Here is an 18691-nt window from a genome sequence, read left to right as displayed (position 1 = left end):
ACGTGGTGGTGGCTGTCTGCACGCGAAGCCGACTCGGGCAACCCCCTCATTGCACGCCAAACGGGGCGTTGAGGTTACCCCTAAAAGATGGAGGAGGCGTATCTTTATGCCGAGCAGATCCGGAACTCCGTTCCGCCCAGTGTAGCTCTGCAACCCAGACTCTGGAAGATTTGACCTTTTCTGGAGCGGGGAAAGGACCATGCAGGGAACGTCGACGAACGCCGGAGCAGAAATCCATATCGGGACCAACAAAGCCAAGCGATCACAATCGTCCCGAGAAGCAGATTCCAATTCGTGGTTCAGCGCATTCCCGGTCCCGCGGGCTGCTAAATAAGCCTGGTAGCAGTTGGTGTGGCTTTTAGTCCCGCCAGATCTTGTGTCGCAGACCCAAGTTTTGGGAACAGAGATCCTGCTGCAGCCCGGTCACAGGCACCTCAATGTCGGCGTTCAGCCGGCAGTGCCGGCACAATGGAGAAGCGAATGAAGGTCATTCCCAGAAACCGAGCGCCAAGCCATCATACCCTAGCGTCGATCACCCGGCTTGACCCAGCAGATGGATCTGTGGGGATCTCACAGGCCCGGAAGGGAGGTTGCTTTTGGGCGAAGGCGTGCCTGCCTGCACCAACCACACCGGGTCAAACGATGGAAGGAGGAAGTGAGGAATGCTGTCCCGCGCAATTCGAGAGGGTGAGTTTGTAGCAAGAGGCAGGAGCGGGGGTCATGGACAGTCGCAACCGCCTGTTCGCCCAAGCAACTCCTTCCCAAGCAACCTCCACGGCGCGGTGCCCAGGCGGCGATCAATGCAGATGCGGGAGCCCCAATATGGTTGCTGCCGAAGAAATCGGGGCCCAGAGATCTGGTGAGCCATTCCTCGGAATATTTTGGAGGGGCTGATTCGCTAAGGGATGCTGTGGGTCGGGTGTGATCAGCCGGGTCATCGATCATCTGGGTCTCCAAAAAGCACCAGAGTCACAGACAGCCAGCGACCCGCATAAAATGATAGTGCGAAATAGCCCATGGCCCCATGGAAAAGACTGGATGCAATGAGTGCGCACCAATTTGCTGTACGGGCATTGTCCCTACCTCACCTCTGCGTGTGTCATCCGATTCGGGGCTGGTTTCACATTCTTCGGGAATTGGGGAGCCTATCAACGCCCTAGTCCCGCCCATCCTCGAAGAAGCGAGCTGCCATGATCGACCGCATTGTGAGATTTAGAAGGGGCGTGCCGTTACCATGACAGCTTGGTCGTGAACCACCCAATCCCGGAATGGCAGCTGAGCGTCGGTGGCTCAATCAGCCTCGACCTCGGTGACGGCGGAGGGAAGGATCCGAAAGATCCTGGGTCTCCGAATGACGAATGCTAGGCATATAAGTATTTTGCTCGAAGTTCGCTTGCTCTTCGATGGGCGTACACGACATTCACCAGGGAAACCTAGTCCGGCCCGTTAACTCAGCGAGGCAGCCTGCACACTGGCCAACTTGTACGCCCAAGACGATCCGACGTTGGATGCAAAGGTCCTATCTCGCCTTACCTTCGTCGATTTTCGAAGCGCCGCTCGCCCACCCCTCTTGTTCAACCTTATCGGCAGCCAGCCATGTGCCACGGGCACCCCCACTACCACTCTTGCGGCCACCAATCTGTGACATGGCATTACTGTCCTTCGGCGCTCATAGACCTCGAGACGGGATACGAGACACCATGTCCCAGCATCACGTTTGCCACGTCCCAATCGTCAACAACGGCTTGTCCATTAGCAAATTGCGACTTCCGCAGCACAGGAACCCAGGGTTGGACGTGTTGCAAATGTGGAGGCCGGAATGATAGTGGGTGGTGCAAAAACGTCTTTGCTGAACCAAAATGGAACAAAAACCCCATCACCAACGAGTGGGAATGGATGGAACGGTGCGACCACGGGTGTTGCCGGAATTGCGCCAAAGATAGTAAGTCTGGGTCTTAGACTGTCTTGGTGGGTGTTCATCCATTGTTGTGTTGCTATTTGTCCGTCCTCACACACGTTTTTAGCGAAAACCGGCTCCAAGGATGCAAGTCGTAAGGACACGAAGGGGGGGAAAGAATCGAGAAAACGACGACAGAATGGTCCTCAAATATCAGACGCAGATCCAGTCATGACGTACACTATCAAATTCGAATCAGGAGTGAAAGAAGCGAATGTTGCGCAAGCATAAAGGCGACAGCCATACCACGGTCAACGGGCCATGGGCGATTCCATAGAGGGATGCTCGGAGTGGTGGAGGGATTGGGACGATGCTGAGAGGGGGCTTCGGCGGGTTGAAGAAGGAAACCTTTTCTTGACGGGTAGAGGATTGATTAAGAGGACAGGGCAAGTCGCAAAGAGTCCCCAGGGAAATTTGGTTGAGATAGTGAACAGTGGCTCCCTGGAGGTATCCACGGATCTGGGGTATCTATATCGACAGAGTGGTCCCTGGTCGTGATTCCGAGTCAGAGTTACGGGGGAGTATTATCTAGTGATAATGTCAATGTTAATGTCCGGGAATGAAAGCTTGTTGACGACGATTGATGGAGAACTCCTCCGTAGAAGTTAGGCAAAAAGTCGGCAATGGAGTGTAGACCACCAAGGGCCACCACACATAAATAACACAAGCAAAACATAAGAAATGTATTCCGTTGAATTGGCTTGACAAGACAGCAGTTTTGGTGTTCGAGATGTTCACCCAACTCCACGGAATGGCGAAAAAGCATTAACAAGTTAACAACGAGAACAAACACCACCCCGAGCCATTGGAAGCCCCAAAGGAATGTTGTTCGCTTTTTGGTTCTCATTCTTACAATACGTGACTAGTTCAGAACGTCTGTCCCAGCTGTCAAAAATCTTTGGAACTAGGGTTTGAGCCACGAACACCAGGTCGTAATCGTTGCTATTCCGGTTTAAACGTTTGACTTACAACGAGTTTCAAGCGGAAGCGGTAATAAACAACGCGGCTCCAATCCGGCCGTGGGTAGTTTGTGTAGCCGTCTTGGTCTCTGGGTAGATGGACAGTATCAACTTGAGACCGTAGTGGGCCACCTCTGGGTTCGGTTCGTGGCATTTTGCTGAATATCCTCCAACCCACCGAGTTGTCACCTAGGTACGGGTAATTAATTTTCACCACCGGCTCTTCGCAACTCAAAATCTCCCTGACATTCAACGCCAAAATTCCGGCCTGGTTATAACGAGAGCCGCCCGGCGCCCTCACGCATAATAATTCATAATCCAAGGTAATCTCGTGTCAGCTCCTCGCCCAGCTGCTCTGCTACTCAGGCGCATATTGCTAAGTTGTTACCGGACCATAGTGTAGTTGAAATAACACGGTGGTCATTGTAAGGACCGGTTCGGGCAACCTTGATTATTTAGGTATCAAACTATTAATACCTAGGTACGGAGCAAGTTGGCCCGAGCAACCGACACGCCCGGTTCCCGATGACGACTAATTAATTATTCTGTCAACCACTCACAGTACGGGCAAAACACCGAGAAGAGGCGCTTGTGAGAAACATAAAATCGGACCACTTCAGATGGGTTTGGGCCCCCTCACCGAAAATCTTAGTCCATAATCCACTTCCAATTGCTATATTTTCTACCCGATATACACTACGAATATTGGCGGTGGTAACTCACCGATACCTACTCGAAAACGCTGGGCCTTATCGGGGAAGTCAACGGCAGGGTTCCGCCCCAAAATGAAACCAAGGAATTGATGTCGCAGGCAGATCTCGCCGGAAATTACAGTGTCAGAAAGGAAATGCAGGATGATCTTTCACGAATTGACGGTTCTTGGCCCGAGCTTCGGGGCGTATGTAACTTACACCGTAATTTATGCGTCAGAGTTGCGGCCCGGTAATTTTCACGCCGTTCGTGCCAGCTTCTCCGGTCCGAAAATAGTGTTGTGGGGAGCCGGGACAATTGGGGAGAATGCCACGTGCGGTTCTCCGCTTGGCTGCAACTGATTCGACGGTAAGGAATCCTCCCTTCGGTACCCCGCCGTGACGAGCGTGGGTGTTTTTCTCTCACAAACCCTTAGTGAGGCCTTCGACCTTCGAGACAAGTTGATGCTTTCCCCCAAAGTGGACCGTCAGCCGGGGATCATTGGCCGATCCCATTCCGGCTTTATGAGTTTGAACTTGACTTCTCTGAGGGGAGACAAGCTGGCAAATAACTAGAGGGCCGGGGTCCTCCGTCCGCCAACGTTCACAATCGTCAACCATTTGATTCAGAGGCGTGATGACCGGGTAGCAGTTAAATGGCGTGAAGCTCACATTTCAGACCATTCGAGGCGTCGCATTCTTGTGGTTGATGACCGGAGAGAGGGAGTGTGTGTGATTGCAGGTCACTTGTTTCATGGGGGGTTTGGCTCAGAAATGGTAAGGATCTTCCTAGCATTCTCCCCAGGGGCCCGCTTTTTGTGCCAAATGGCAACGGCCCCTTCGGTAGAAACAGGACGCCCATGTGGGCGGGCTGCAGGTGGTGCGGCCACTCCCCGAATGGGGGCCATTTTCCTCCTCCTTTACCCCCTTGCCCATCACCGCACTCAGGCCTGCCTGTTCATCTCTTCCTGATCAAACAGCAACAGCGACAAGAATTGACAAACTCACGGCCCCAGTTTACCCACGCGATAAGCACCGAGCCGGTCCTTTTCGCCACCATTTCCGCTCAAAGCCCACGAATCTCTCTTTCAAAGCCCACGTTTCCTGCGCGGTGTTTCACATTGAACCACACCCTGAGCATCATCACAACCAACACAAAAAGAGAGACCACAGGCTTCTCCCCAGTCTCCAGAATGCCGACCTCGTTGGAGTCTTCCCGCCCTATCATGGCGCCTTCGGTTCGTGCGCTCTCATATGTTCTCAAATCACCTGACTAGATCTTCCAAGTGTCTACTCCACCCGGTCCATCGGGGGCCCACGAAATGACACAACAATAAATCAACACCATTACCAAGGACGTTTTGCTAACCACAAATCCACGCCGATCATCGACAGACCCGTACATCCGTCCGCTTCTCCACGTACAGCATGAATGCGCCGTCCATCACCCCTACTGTGCTCAGCACCGACAGCGTCACCGCCGAGATTCGCCCCATCGTTGACGGACTGGAGCGCCTCAAGAATCCGCGCCTTGCAGACCAGCGAGTCTACCTCAACGAAGAAAAGACTACCAACCTCGCCAAGCTTGCGCTGAGCGCCAAACTTGAGCGCGCTCTCGGCCGTCGTATGACCAGCCAGGATGCCGTCATGCGCCCACGGAGCAAGTCGACGGTCGCCGAAATTCCATCGGAAAAGGAAGAGAAGATCTGAGACCGAAATTGGCAAAAGAGCGCGAGGGATGTGACGGGGCGACTATCTAAGGTTGACGAAGTATGAGATAGAGATTCGGATGTTGCTGTGGTACCGGACAACGACCGGCGGATATCATGCTGGGGATACACGGCACCTGGCCCTTTCCGGTCAGATCATGAGCCCTGGCGCTCTTCCAATCCCTTTTGGGCGACATGACTGGTTGAGGGGTAGGAAAGAAGAGAGGAGCTGACTGGTCGCCTTTTCTAACCTTTGTATTTCCTTTGTTTGATTTGAGCATGATGCTATTGGTATTTTTGATGTTTGTCAGGGAGACGGATGTAACGGATCTTCGCAGTAGGATGTGGATACGGGCGTCGATGGGAATGGAAAGGCTCAAACGGCAATGGGAAACTGGCGACGATGCTATCGGTGAAAGCGGGAATGGGAGATGTTGGGAGGATTTGTTGGAACTACGTATTTCGAGGTTGCTGCTTTTTACGGTGCTTATGAAAGACCGTGCCATATGTGCAGCTTCATATTCATTTTCCCTTTGCGTCGTCACAATGTCTTTCGGTTCATGGAGATACACACTTTCAGTCCTTCTTTATGGCCCATTCTCCGAAACGCCGAACCCAGGTGAAGAACAAATTCAACAGGAAATAGAACCATGCTCCCCTCCCCTCAGCATACTTTCTCACCACTAATTATATTGCGCTCTCCTCCCCCGGGAACCTTCCCTTGGAATTTACGCATCCCTTCTCCCCTTCTCTTCATCAAGTTTCCCATCCACCTCCTTCAAAAGCTCACTGAGCTCCTTCTCCTCGCCCTCGAACTCCAGTCCGCGAGTCACCCACTCCCTTGCCTCGGCTAGACGGCCCATTTCCACCAGACACCGCCCACGCCGGAACCAAGCCTTAGCGTTACCCTGCCGTTTGCACTCTACACTCGCCTCCGCATCGATGGCACCCTCGGGCCAGTTGCCTTGGTGCATGTGCGCCTGAGCACGGTTGCTGTAAAGAGCATGGAGTTCTTCGCGCACGAGCTGGCTGGGCTCCCACGCAGGGCGCGCCAGCGCCATCTGGAGGCCTAATGTGTAGAACTTGACGGCTTCGGCATAGCGTTGCTTGCGGTACTCGGAGTTACCGGACTCGCGCAGCTTGTTGATGTTGGCGCTACGCTTGGGGTTAACGGGCACCGGCGGTGGGGGCACGATATGCGGTGTGTCGAGCGCGTGCAGGGAGCGGTGCAGGTTGTTGAGCGCGGCCAGCTCGCTCTCGAGCGCGCGTGAGGCGGATGGGTGTGCGGAGCTAATGGCCTTTGATTTGGGATCGATTTGAAGCGGGAGGAAGTCGAAAGCGTCGAGGTCGGACATTGTGACGGGCGGGAGGAAGTGGGTGATGGCGTGCCGTGTGTCCAAGTTGCTTGGTCGATGCAAATTGGGCGGGTAATATGTAAAACCGCCGCTTTGTTCTCGGTAGTGTTACAAATCGACGATGCTGCTGCTCGACAACAGGACTATTGCAGGTACTTTTGTTCCTAATGTTGAAGCAGTGTTTTTGGAGTGACTTCTGTCGCTATACGATGCCGAAGCCAGGGTCCTTGCCAGAAAAGGACAGCTGTGTCGCTGTCCAGCCTGCCGTTTTTGACTGGTCTGCCGCGACCCACCTGGTTGCGCCATCCGCCAATCATATTTAGCCCAGCGCACGAATCCCATATTTGTCGCTCCCAGCTGCTGGATCCGTTCGCGAGGTCAACTCTTGAGGATAAATACTTTCATGCCCTCGTCCCTCGCCACAGTTCTGCCTTTCCTCCTCCTTTCATTTCCTCTAGTTCCGCGTATGCTAGCCGATCGCGAAAATGCCGTATCCAGGCTCCAGACGCGCAATGTAATGCCACGCACGACCCGGAATTCCTGTGTCGCTGCCAGGGCTGCCGTTTTTGACTTGTTGGTAACTTTAAAGCCTTACTACCATGTAAATAAGAATGTCTAACCTTAAAAAATTTACTTAAGCACAACCCTTACCTTAACCGCGTGCATCCGCCCAAGCGCACCGGTCTGTCTTGTCACAACTACAGGTTCAATTCAACGAGCTAAGCGGCCAACTTCAATTGAACGAGGTTCAACAGACCAAGGTTGAATCAACCGAGGTGGTTGCTAGCTGCTGGGAGGGTTGGTGCATAACCGCGTTCATGGTTAGGGTTTTCTATGAGACCAAAAAACTTCCAGTGGCACATAATATCAGGTCAGTTCTTAAGGTATAAATAGACATTCTAACATTCTCTAAAGAAATGACCCTCGCTCGCCAAGACCAACTGAGAGCCCTATTTCTCCAAATTTCCTTTGTCGCTTGAGGCCCATTATCGGTATCGGCTCCGAAGAAGTCATGGCCACGTATTTCTGCCGTCGGACGAACGTCGAAGTCGTTCAAGCTGTTGGTAGCCGATCAAGGCGTTCAGCATCCTCTCAACCGCCGGAAACGTTCCCGTCCCGTTGCCTTTTAAGCATCTCGATCTCACTCTTGGTAGTAGTAACGCGTTCCTCGACCTGCCGCCGGGTCTGTCGTTTTGCCTGAAGCGCGTCCTCCATGACTCGGATCTCTCTGTCTGTCGCATTGAGCTCGTCCACGTCGGCCTCGTAACATTTCTCGTGGTATTCAATCCTCTCAGAAAGGGTGGGCTTCCCACCAGCAGGCTTTTTCGCACTGGATGTCTCGCGCTGGGGATGCATAATCGAGTCTCTCCCATCCGGTCGCGACAAGAGCACCGGAATCGGGACGTCCGACATCGGGACAGCTGGTGCGGACTTAGGACTGCTTATTCCGTCTGACAGGGCTTCATTCGCGTCATCATGGTTTGAAGCTGGAGACTCGACGAGTGCAACTTCATTCGCACCGCCATGGTTCAAGCCGTATGCCAGAGCAAGGTGAATGGGGAGCGCGGTGCGAAGGCCGTTGGAAGTGAGCCGGTGGCTTGCCTTTGACAGCCTCCGGCCAGGTCTACATGATTTTTTCAGTTTGTGTTCCTCGAGCTTGTCCTTTCGCTGAAAGCCGTTACCCATAGCTGATCTCCTGCATTGAGAGTTTGGGCAACGGAACTCGGTTTGATCGGAGCCTGCAAACTTCCCATGGTTTTGCTCCCGCTCGTGTCGAAGAAGACTGTCCTCTCTAGTAAACTTTTTCCCACATTCCTGGCATGTAAGAGAAGCCGATTCAGCAGACCTGAAGAATAGATGTTAGCTCACAGAATACAAGACGCCCTCAAGAATAGACCTACGATTTAGCACGTGTCCTGACGGTACCCCCAGGAACCCTCTTCATGGTAGCCCGGTCTGGTTGAAGTATGTGGTGAGCGCCCATGTGTTGAGCAAACGCGGTTACCGGGGCCAGATGTTGGGATGTCCAATCCGAGTCCTCGTTCGCAGGAATGTGTAATGACACGGGTACTTGGCCTGCTGCTAGTGGTACAGTTTGCGGCAAATTTATGGCGAGGCTCGCAGGACCCACGGATGGCGAAGCCGAGAAAGGTGGAAGGATACCGTGGTTCGACATCATAGTCAACGGGTCACTTGTTTGGTAAGACCCGGTGAAGGTATTGTGAATGGGCGTCGAAGGACCTTCAAGTTCCACGAATGTGGCATGGGAAGTCGTCAGGTCAGCATTCCAGAGCTCATGCAAGAAGCTGCTATCATGGGTTTGATAGATTTCAGCAAAGTCCACTGTCACATTGTAAGCTGCTGCACAGGCGCAAATGAAGTTGAGGAACAAACCATAAGCGTCGAGATCCCGCTCCCACCGTGGCTGCCCTGGCAGCAGGGAAGGGTTACGTCGCGGGTCAGCTCGGTTCAGAATGAACATCCAGCAAACCCCCCAAAGCACAACCAGTGCTGGCCAAATGGTCCACGGCATCGTTGTACAGAGGTGGCGTATCCCACTGGGGAATTCGTTAAAGAAGCAGTAAAAGCGCAAAAGGTAGACCAAGGTTTCAAAATCGGCCGGCCAAAATCGTTTATAGAGTCGGTCGAGGACGTCTTCGGCCATCTGAACCCACTTTAACAACTCCCCATCGGCCCCTTCCCCGAGCTTGGAAATGAATTGAGATATGAAGTCAAGGATAGAATGCCGTTCCACCTCAATTTTGGGAAATCCGCATGGTTGGCTGTATTTCGATGCTGAGCGCTTGAGGGCCGGGCTCGCCCAAGGGTGGTTGGCGGCCAGGAAAAAGTCATAGTGTTCGTGAAGCAGCGTGCGATGCAGATCAACCAGGGCCCGCCATTGGTCGTTGTTCAACTTGTTGGGTTTGGTGTTGTTGGGGTCATTGTCGATCTCGATACATTTCTTTTCGACCACAACTAGGCCGGCATAAATCGCTTTGACTTCGGCAACAAGCTCCTCCTGGGAAATAGGCCTTGTCTCCGGTGTCTTGATTAACTCAGACGAGTTATCATCTTGAGCGTTAGACTGGCGGGGATTGCCGCTTCCCCTAACATGTGGCAGGCCAGGGTCGAAATCAGAAAGGCTATCGTCGACCGCCGACACATAGGCTGAGCGGGGCCCTCGACGGGGGGGCGGAGAGTGACGATGGGGGGCCGGGTTCGGCGCAGGCGCAATAAGCGTTGTGTCATCCTCATCCTCCCACTTGGCTCTTGGTGACGCTGGCATGTCAGTGGCAGTCTCAGGCCAAGACTCGATACCGGCGAGCTTTGAAGCCATGCGGTTGTCCTCGTTGTGCTCCAAGTTGCGGTGCTGATTGCCGTGCTGGGAAGCAGGTGACTCGGGTGGCCAGCCAGCGGCCTGCCTGACGGGTTTACCGCATGTGTGTAGTCCCATCTTGGGAAAGAAGCCTACGCCTGGATGCCCAAAGGGGTTGAGGTACTAGGGTATCAAAGCACCGCGTGAGACGAATAGAACGGAGAACCCTTGAGCGGGTGAAGGGCGACTTCGTATTGCGACAACTTGAAGTCGCCATGGATTGAGATGAGCGGGTGCTGGGTGGACGAGAGTCGAGAGTATGATAGAGAGGAGGAGTGGCATAAATGTTCTCGAGAATTCTAGGGCGGGAAATGGGGTGTGATCGCCTTGTGTTTCAAATTTTAGGGCGGTGGCTAAGCCTGAGGTTGGTATGGACGCTGGACCCCCTGGCGCATGCTCAAGATTTGGGGTGGCTGTCTTTCCATGCATCATGACCAGTAATATCTGCAGGTCGGAGGCCTTTTCCTGCACAGCCCTTCCAATGTCACACACCCATCGGGATAAAAGTCACGAGCATTTTGTCAATATGGAAGTAATGGCTTTACACAATAGGGCACTCCATGTTTATTATCGCCACCACAGCTGCTCAGGCTAGTGATTGACGGCTAACACAGGGGAAGATACCTCATCGCGGTTTGAGCAAAGGATTTGATGAAGCCAGAGGATTCAGCAAAATGCTTCGCCCGACCCCAGAAAGTTGCTGGGGCTCTTCGTTGCCGACACTGGGTTTCGCCACAGTAAACGTCTCTGGTGGGTTCCAATCAACCCCCGGCGATGGGGTTGACATGAACATTTTCGAGACCCAAAAGAGTTCATGTTCCCAACAGCCTTCGATTGGTGTTGTCGGAATTGAGGGTACTGTTGTGACGTTAGCTAAAGCAGGCCCCTCCTTGCTAATTACAGCCCAGAAAACAGCTTACGTTTCTCTTTGAGAAGTCCCACCGTCCTCTTCAAAAATTCAACCTGGTAACTTTCCAGGCATGATAACGGCGAGTCCGCAACGGAGTCCCAATTGAAATTCATGAGGTCGCATCGCTTATAATACTGCCAGTAAGCTAGAAGCATCACGGCACTATGATGAGCCTCCTCAACAAAAACCACAAGAGGGTCCATAATCTTTCCATAACGAGTCTCCTACAACATCGTTTAGCGGTTACCGTCAAGAGCGAGTTCACAAACAGGACCTAACATACCAGCTTTTGCCCCCGCGAGTTTTGTTTAGAGTGGCGATAGCGATCTTTCGAGGTAGAAGCGACCTGATGGAGAAGTAAAAATGTTGCGAGGAAAACGGTGAACCACGCTTCCTTGTTAGACGATGTGAGGAATGTTTCGATGGTCCGGAGGACTTCCGGGGCGATCTTCTTAAAAACACGTTCGTGTCGTATGCTATCAAATTGGGCGACAATCATACGAGAGACCGGTATTTTGCCGGACGGCAGCACCGAGCTCAACCCAAGACTTTCTTCACCGCGGGAATACCATGCCGATCCGGTTCCATGTCCTATAGTTGACGGTAAGCAACACCTAACAATAGCACAATGACAACGGCGTCGACTAACTTATTGCAAACCAAAGACGGACGAGCTTCAGCAGAAACGCTTGGTGATTTCCGCTACTTCTTTCTCTCGGTTCCTCGTGTTTAGTGTTGATGACGGTCTATTGAATCCACGTAAGAAGGCGGTTCTGCACGATCAAGTTTGGGTGTTTGTTTACCTCAATCATCTCGAAGACACCTCTAGTGAGATCGTCCGAGTCCACCCCTACTTTTTGTAACCCCTTCAATGCATATACGTTGATGTAATGCTGGTTGAATTCCCTCGCAGTTTTCTCAATGCTGGCAAGACAAAACGCTCCGGTGTCTTGAGATTTGGGGATGCCATCCTCAAGATACTTCCATCGCGTCAGGTCGGACGTCTCGGGTTTGAAACGTCGGACTCGTAGAGGAAGGGGAGCCGGACAAAAGTTCTGCGCAATCTCAATATCATAAATGACATCGTCGACATAGTCGACAACATCGGTAACTTTGGTGTGGTCAAAGCGTTGGGTGTAGTTCAGGCCTCCGGCACGGTATAGCGTCATCATACTCAACTTGAATCGGAGACAAGGGATGTAATGGATCATCTTCTTGGAATCCCTGCGAACGCCGAGACACGTTTTACAAGGTGCGAATGGGTTGGTGTCGTCCGATGGATTGGGTGTGCACTTTTACCACGTCCATTGCCAAAATTAGTAACCCGCTCGAGCAAAAAGGAGGTGAACGAAAGGGTCCGTTAGCCGACTTACACGAATTTTTTGATTGTGACACCGTAGACAAGCCCCCATGGTACGTGTGTTTGATGTCTGCCTCCGTAGTACTTCGTTGGAAAATCGGCCTCGCTTTCTTCGGCTGCCAGAACCATCACTACCCGGGCCGCCCTCGGTGTTCGCATCGGTTTGATGGCGGATTCCCGGTGTGATCGGAGAGTTCCACGGGAGAGTGGTAGATTTGGTCTGAACTTTTGCGGAGTAGGTTGCTTCTTCGATCTTCATCGGTTGGCTATGTAAGACGTTGGGAACCAGCAAGGCAGGTTGAGGCGGCCCTTCTATTCCGAAGTCTGGTACACCTCTGAGAGAGGTGGGTGCCTGGTGAACCCCCAGTGCCTCACCGGGACCAAAATAATTCTCCCCGTGGGGGGGTTGATGTCCGGTTAAGGTCCCCATTAAGGATACCAATCTGGCGGGAGGTTGAGAGGAGCTTTTGGGACTCATTGAAGTACCCGCCATCCCCGGCGTGAACCCTGACGAGTTCGGTAGCGTCAAAAGTCGTGCGTTGGGTTCATCGTCGGGAGTGATGTGTGTGTATGGGCTCAACCCTGTGTCTACAAATGACGCCGCAATCGGAGGGCAGCTGAAGTCATTATACACAGCGCCAACTTGAAGGTGGTCGAGAGCATCTGGATCACAGGGAATACCCTCGAAAGGGGCCTGGCCCGCATTTGGGAATGGCGGTGGTGTGGGAAGAGATGTCGGATGATGGTACATTGACCTGCGTTCATACTCGTCTAGAGACTCTATTTGTATTGGGGGGCTCTGTGGGAAACGAGACCACTGATCGTGAAACGGCCCGGTGCTGACCTGATCGACCGGAGGAAACGGGGGGATGCCATACGGAGTATGAGTAGGGCCACGTATCCCAGCATCAACGTTGAATTGCTCGGTTGGTCCTGGGCCAAAATGAAAGGAGTGTGCGGCCTGGCTTTCTTCTCGTGATGTCTGGATTTGTTCGTGGAAGTGCGGGTTTCGATCTAGGTCGGCCTGCGCCATCCAGGGCGGGCCATGGGCCACGAAAGAGGTAGGGGGCGCGCCCGGTGCGATAAAACGAAAGGCATCGCTGATGTCTCCTGTACGGTGCGTTACGTGTCCGAGATGAAGGTCGTGTTCCCAAATAGTAGCTCCTCCCTGTGGCTGACTAACGGTTGAAAGAAGGACACACGGACGGGGCCGTTTTGTTCCTCTGGTAGCTGCATTTGAAGGGCAGCTGGGTAACACAGCATCGGCAGTGACAGCCTATCGAGGATAAAGAAACGTTATTTTAATATTCACAAAAGCTCCCACGTTCAGGGAGGGAAAATACCAGATCTTGAATAATCTTGTCATGTGGAGACGGGGTCTGTCCTCGGATCTCCGTCTCCATTGATGGCGTGTGGTAGGTACGTTTCAACCCAAGTGGTTCCTCGGCGGTGCCTGGCTGCTGAATCATGCGTGTGGCTCGGAAAGGAGGATACATTCGACATGGAAACACAAGCCGGGTTTTTCGTGCCTTCGTTCTGGGGAGGGGCAGCGCCTAATGGAGAAAAGATTCCAGGCTCACGGTTAAACGTTACGCCAGGCTGCGCCCGAGCTGCCTCGCGATCGAGGCGGGTGGTACAGCCACAAGAAGGCAATGATGTGGATGGGTTCAGCACCAAGCCGGGCGGGCTGGAAGGTGCGGCTACAACCGACCGCGTGCCGGCTGGTTATCTCGATTCCCGAGAGGCGTTGCCGCGCAAATCGCGCCGCCAGCGTGGCGGGAACGCCGGGAAGGCTGGGCTGCGTGCCACGGTGCTTCTGTAACTTGTTGATGAAAAACCCAAGGCCGTGAACCGAAAACACTCTCGACCAAGGGTGGGGGTTTGCGAGCGCAAGGTTGATTGCCTGAGTGAGAGCACGTCGAGGAGAATCGGGGTACCGAGAACCTAGGGGCGGGCCAGGCCGGTGGGAAAGCAAGCCACATTCGGATCAACGTCGACTGCGCCAAGCCGTCGATGAAAGTCAACCTTTCAATTCGAGTTGATATTATCAAGTCACAGGGCACGCAAGCCTCGACCAAGAACGCCTAAAGTGGCTAGGCTTAGAGCATTGGGTAGGTAGGGGAACCAGGGAGGCTCCAGAAGGCTGCGGATCAAAATTATCGGTGCTGCAAAGGACGATTGCTAGCTCCGTCCTGCGGGAAGTCAAAGATTACACGACTTCAAGCGCGCATCAACGAGACTTGTCGGCCGAAGGTTCCGAAGTCATCCACTGGATCTTACCCCCGGCATTAACTGAGGTGCCTCTCGGGAGCTTTGCGTGGGGATGCGACCGATGGCGGAATGCTGGATTCGGCACTCACGCCTGAAATGTGATGGAGAAAAACGGGGTTTACTCGCCGGGCAACGTGCGAGTGGCCGGTTCCTTCACAATTCTGCGCGGGTCTCGCCAGAGCGGCGGGCAGGAAGCCAGGTCGTTAACCTGCAAAAGCTGCTGTTTTTGGTTGGCCGCATGGGCCATACCGACAGCCAGCAACAAGCGGCATTCAACACCTGCCCGGTTCTAGGGCTCTTTGCTGTTCCCTTTGGGTAGATTGCGTTCATGCGCATCCGAGACGAGAAAGGCACAATCAAATCCCTGGTCATGGAGATCTCGGATCTCACAACCCAGCGCCACGCGCGTTCCGCCTTCTCCACTAAAAAGTCAAGATGCAGGCAAAATACCAGACACCAATCGCGTCGCGGGAGTGAAATGGGGAGAGATAAGTAATGAGAGAAAGGGCGTATCCTTTGCATCTCCTTCAGTCGCCACAACAGGCGTGCCATTTGACTTACCTCTGCAGTTACTCGTACATACGCAGTACATCGTAGAAAATTCAGGGTCGCGAAGCGTAGATATCTCGACGCCAACGATCTCGGAATGCTTTGTCCTCGAGCGGAATTGCACAGCCAGTCGGAAGCACGCCGTCACTGTGGGTTTTGTGGAGCGAGCAAGGAACCGCGGAGCTCCACGTTTCCCCAGCATGTCAAGGCCGGCTCACTGAGCAGCCGTTTTGATCTCAGGTGGAAACCAAAGACAAAGGATCAGCAGGGCCTGAGAATCGAGGACGATCGCCAACAGCAAGATCGGTCCCTGCAAGCCGCGCACACAAATAGGGGCAAGGGGAGGGAGAGAGGAAAAACACAGATGTCCCCGACCCTACGACCCCCCACCACCCAATGTGCTGCTTTCCTGGGCTAGCGCGCTTCACAAGACCGGCGACACATCTCTAAGCGATCCTCGCGGCAAACATGAATCAGCTCTCAAAGAAAAATAACCACTCCCGGAGTCTCAAGTACAAACGGTCACATTACTTGCGATTACCGCAACCGCCGGGCCGCTTGTTGAGTTTTTTGGGGCGAGGAGGCGACGCTGACGGCAGAGGCGTCAGTAAATTCCGTGCGCATCGTCTAGTCTTCCCATTCCCGAAGAAAACGAGACACCAACCTCAACGTCACCTCATCCGTGGCCCAATCTGGAGTCAATGAGTTGGATTAAGCCTCCCAGGTCTCTACCCAAAATGGGAACGAAGAGGCCAGATGTACCCTCATATTCACTCGAGTGAGTGTGCCAGAAGACGTCCCCGAGTCTCAGCGAGCCTTTTTGTGCAAACTGTCGGCGTTTGGCTCCGATGACTTTCCACCTAGCTCGCCCTGGGGACCTGCCCCAGACTCGATGGGGGCCAGATGCACAAGGTTTCTGGCACTCGATGCCTTGTTGTGATGTGGTGGGACCCAAAATCAATGGACCTTTTCCTCCGCGATCACGTTTCTGAGACTGTTCGTTGTTCCTGTCAAAGAATAAAACCACCGAGGGGTGTCCCAATACCAGTAACCCCTCCCCCTTCCCCCTTCCCCCTTGCCAAGGGTGTGCGGTTACTTTGATGTTGGTTAAGCGCGCTCATCCCAGTCCCAGTTCAACCCTGCGGGTCCCGTTGCGCTCTGCTGCCGCGTAGACTTCCTCAACCTCTCCTCCACAACTTAGCCTCCTCCATGGCAGTCGAATCAACCCAAAGCTCAGGTTTGGCCAACGGCTGGGCCTGGGGGCCGCAAGAAAGCCATCCATACAACAATTTACTATCAGCGGAGCGCCATACCTGACAATGGATAGCCGAAGTCAAACACCAACCCAAGAGACAGGTAACTACAGCCAAGGAACAGTCTTTCTCAAGTGCTCTCCCCGCCCCTTTCTTTCCGTCGACAGATCCAACAATAACAGCAAGCTAACCACCTAGTCGGCTGTATGAATTTAGCCTTGCGTTTGTCATCCGATTGCAGGTCCACAGTGTTCGGCAATACGGAGTACTGTCCTCGACTCCGTCAACACTGTCCGTATGCTAGTTATCACGCGATTCCACAACCCCGACGGGTCACGCATTTCATTATGGAGGTATTGAGAGCCATTACCCCGCCTCTTCCCTGTCCAGGCGATTGGATATCACATCGAAGTTGTTTGTTCTCCGCACCCAGTACAAACTGTATCGCTCTCCAGCGGGGGGGAGCGTTGGTGGGAAGGGAGGAACGTTGGAGGCGGCCGAAGATTGAGGGAGGATAAAGGGTCCTTGAGATTCCCAGAGACCGAGAACTCTTTTGCCGCACCAAGGACTTCGACGCACACCTATCTTTTCTCCCAAGCTCTGCGTGTGACCGCCCAAGTCTAAATCTCTAGCAATAGATTCGCGTCACTACTATCAATAGGCGCCTGTTTCCACCTTCCTTCCAACGCCCTTCGAAACAACATGTCATCCGAGGTCGAGTCTACCTTGGTCTCACCGGCGCCCAAGGGTGTAGGCAGTAAACGACTACCCCACATCGTGATCCTCGGCCACCATGATGTTGAAGAGATAGAGGCGGCGTTGCGGAGCTTCAATGGTCAGTGTTCAGAGCCATGAATCTCATTCACGGAACTACGGACATCAGACTAACCAGCCATAGATCGCGGGCTCGATGCAGACACCGTGACGCGTGACACCTTTTCTCTGCCCACAATTCAGGCTCAGCTCGCCCGTGCCTCCCAAGACATCCACCATGGTTGCGGTGTCGCGATCATCAGAGGCCTGGATCCTGCGAAATACACTGCCGAGGATAATGTGACAGTTTTTCTCGGAATCTCCAGTCATATCGGCGAGCTGAGGGGTGTCCAGGACAAGAAGGGTTCCATGCTGAGTAGGTGAATTTCTCATCATTCCTCTCCCTTTGTGTGGTCCCCAACTCACCAAACCCCGATCCATTGGCTAACAACAATCACAGCCCACGTCACAGCTTCCAAAGTCTGGACCACACCTCCCGCCATGCGTCATGGGATCCACACTACCACCGGCTTGGTAAGTCGTTCAATCAAATCTTTCGTATGGAGTCAGGTCCCAAAACATTTGCTAACAAACGGCTTCTGCTATGTGTAGGCTTGGCATTGTGACATGGGAGCCGAAATTCTTGCGCTTCATCTTCGGTCGCAGGCCCAGACCGGTGGGGACACCTTCGTAGCCTCATCATGGGATGTCTACAAAGAACTCCTCGAGTCATACCCGGACGCTCTTGCCGCGCTCTGCGACCCTAGCTGGCCCATACAAGTGTGAGTTAGCCGTCTTCTCGCTATCGACTGAGCGACGGGCCTGCTCGCGGCCTCGGGCCACTGAAACAAACCTGGTCTCTAACATCCCGTGTTATAGGTCTGGCGACCCTCCTCGGCACATTGTCGCACCTCTCCTGCATGTGTACGAGGATGACAAGATCCTCGTCAGTGTTGATCCCGGACGTCTTGGCCTCCATCCCACAACGGCTAAGGCTGGGATCGAGTCTGACATTCCTGCGCTAAGCCCGTTGCAACTTGAGTCCCTAGACATTCTCTCCAGTTTGGCATCGAAACACAAGTCTCATTTGGACTTGAAAGCCGGTGATATGGTGTTCATTAACAACCTCGGTTTCCTTCACGCCCGCGACTCATACGTCGACCCCGAGGCAGGGCCTGGGCGTCATCTCGTCCGTCTCTGGCTACGGAGCCCAAAGCTGGCCTGGTCCATTCCCAAGTCAATGCGGGTGCCCTGGGAAGCTGCGTATGGCCCCGACGGCAATGGCTTCCCCGAGCTCAAGAAGCAATACCAGGTCAAGCCATCGGCTTTGTATGAGCCGCCCAAATACACCGCCGGCTCGGCTGCTTTCATGCTTGAGGACAACCAAGACGTCAACGCCAGTGGCTTCTCCTAAATTCCCGAGGGTCTCAACTACACCGTCTGAATCTGAGGCTAACACCATCAAAGACCAGACCTTTTTCTATCCTTCTTCGTCTTTTGTTCGTCCCTTTCTCTCTATTTGCCAACAAGGACAACAGTGCGCAGGCTTT

The 18691-nt window shown here is 53.5% G+C and overlaps 5 protein-coding genes across 5 annotated transcripts; 2 read left to right on the top strand and 3 right to left on the bottom strand.

Annotated features, from left to right (window-relative positions):
- Positions 1-4798: 4798 nt before the first annotated feature.
- On the top strand, positions 4799-5315 carry C8A04DRAFT_24105 (uncharacterized protein; the record flags this gene model as incomplete). The annotated part of the gene is made up of 2 exons (XM_062778980.1): positions 4799-4843; positions 5001-5315. The coding sequence occupies 2 exons, from the start codon at positions 4799-4801 to the stop codon at positions 5313-5315; spliced, it is 360 nt and encodes a 119-aa protein (XP_062641669.1).
- Positions 5316-6042: 727 nt separating this feature from the next.
- On the bottom strand, positions 6043-6669 carry C8A04DRAFT_24104 (uncharacterized protein; the record flags this gene model as incomplete). Its single annotated transcript, XM_062778979.1, has 1 exon — positions 6043-6669. One exon carries the CDS (start codon positions 6667-6669, stop codon positions 6043-6045), a length of 627 nt encoding a protein of 208 aa, XP_062641668.1.
- Positions 6670-7761: 1092 nt separating this feature from the next.
- Positions 7762-10123, bottom strand: C8A04DRAFT_24103 (uncharacterized protein; the record flags this gene model as incomplete). The annotated part of the gene is made up of 2 exons (XM_062778978.1): positions 7762-8293; positions 9345-10123. 2 exons carry the CDS (start codon positions 10121-10123, stop codon positions 7762-7764), a joined length of 1311 nt encoding a protein of 436 aa, XP_062641667.1.
- Positions 10124-10670: 547 nt separating this feature from the next.
- Positions 10671-13348, bottom strand: C8A04DRAFT_33745 (uncharacterized protein; the record flags this gene model as incomplete). The annotated part of the gene is made up of 7 exons (XM_062782579.1): positions 10671-10903; positions 10966-11179; positions 11239-11546; positions 11605-11677; positions 11759-12247; positions 12329-12568; positions 12602-13348. The coding sequence occupies 7 exons, from the start codon at positions 13346-13348 to the stop codon at positions 10671-10673; spliced, it is 2304 nt and encodes a 767-aa protein (XP_062641666.1).
- A 3742-nt stretch (positions 13349-17090) lies between these two features.
- C8A04DRAFT_33744 (uncharacterized protein) lies at positions 17091-18555 on the top strand (the record flags this gene model as incomplete). The annotated part of the gene is made up of 5 exons (XM_062782578.1): positions 17091-17223; positions 17287-17517; positions 17602-17675; positions 17754-17923; positions 18021-18555. The coding sequence occupies 5 exons, from the start codon at positions 17091-17093 to the stop codon at positions 18553-18555; spliced, it is 1143 nt and encodes a 380-aa protein (XP_062641665.1).
- Between the last annotated feature and the right edge of the window lie 136 nt (positions 18556-18691).

This window comes from Dichotomopilus funicola (assembly GCF_033296635.1).
Source record: "Dichotomopilus funicola strain CBS 141.50 unplaced genomic scaffold C8A04scaffold_1, whole genome shotgun sequence".
Classification (NCBI taxonomy): Eukaryota; Fungi; Ascomycota; class Sordariomycetes; order Sordariales; family Chaetomiaceae; genus Dichotomopilus; species Dichotomopilus funicola.
This window is presented reverse-complemented; position numbering and strand designations above follow the sequence as displayed.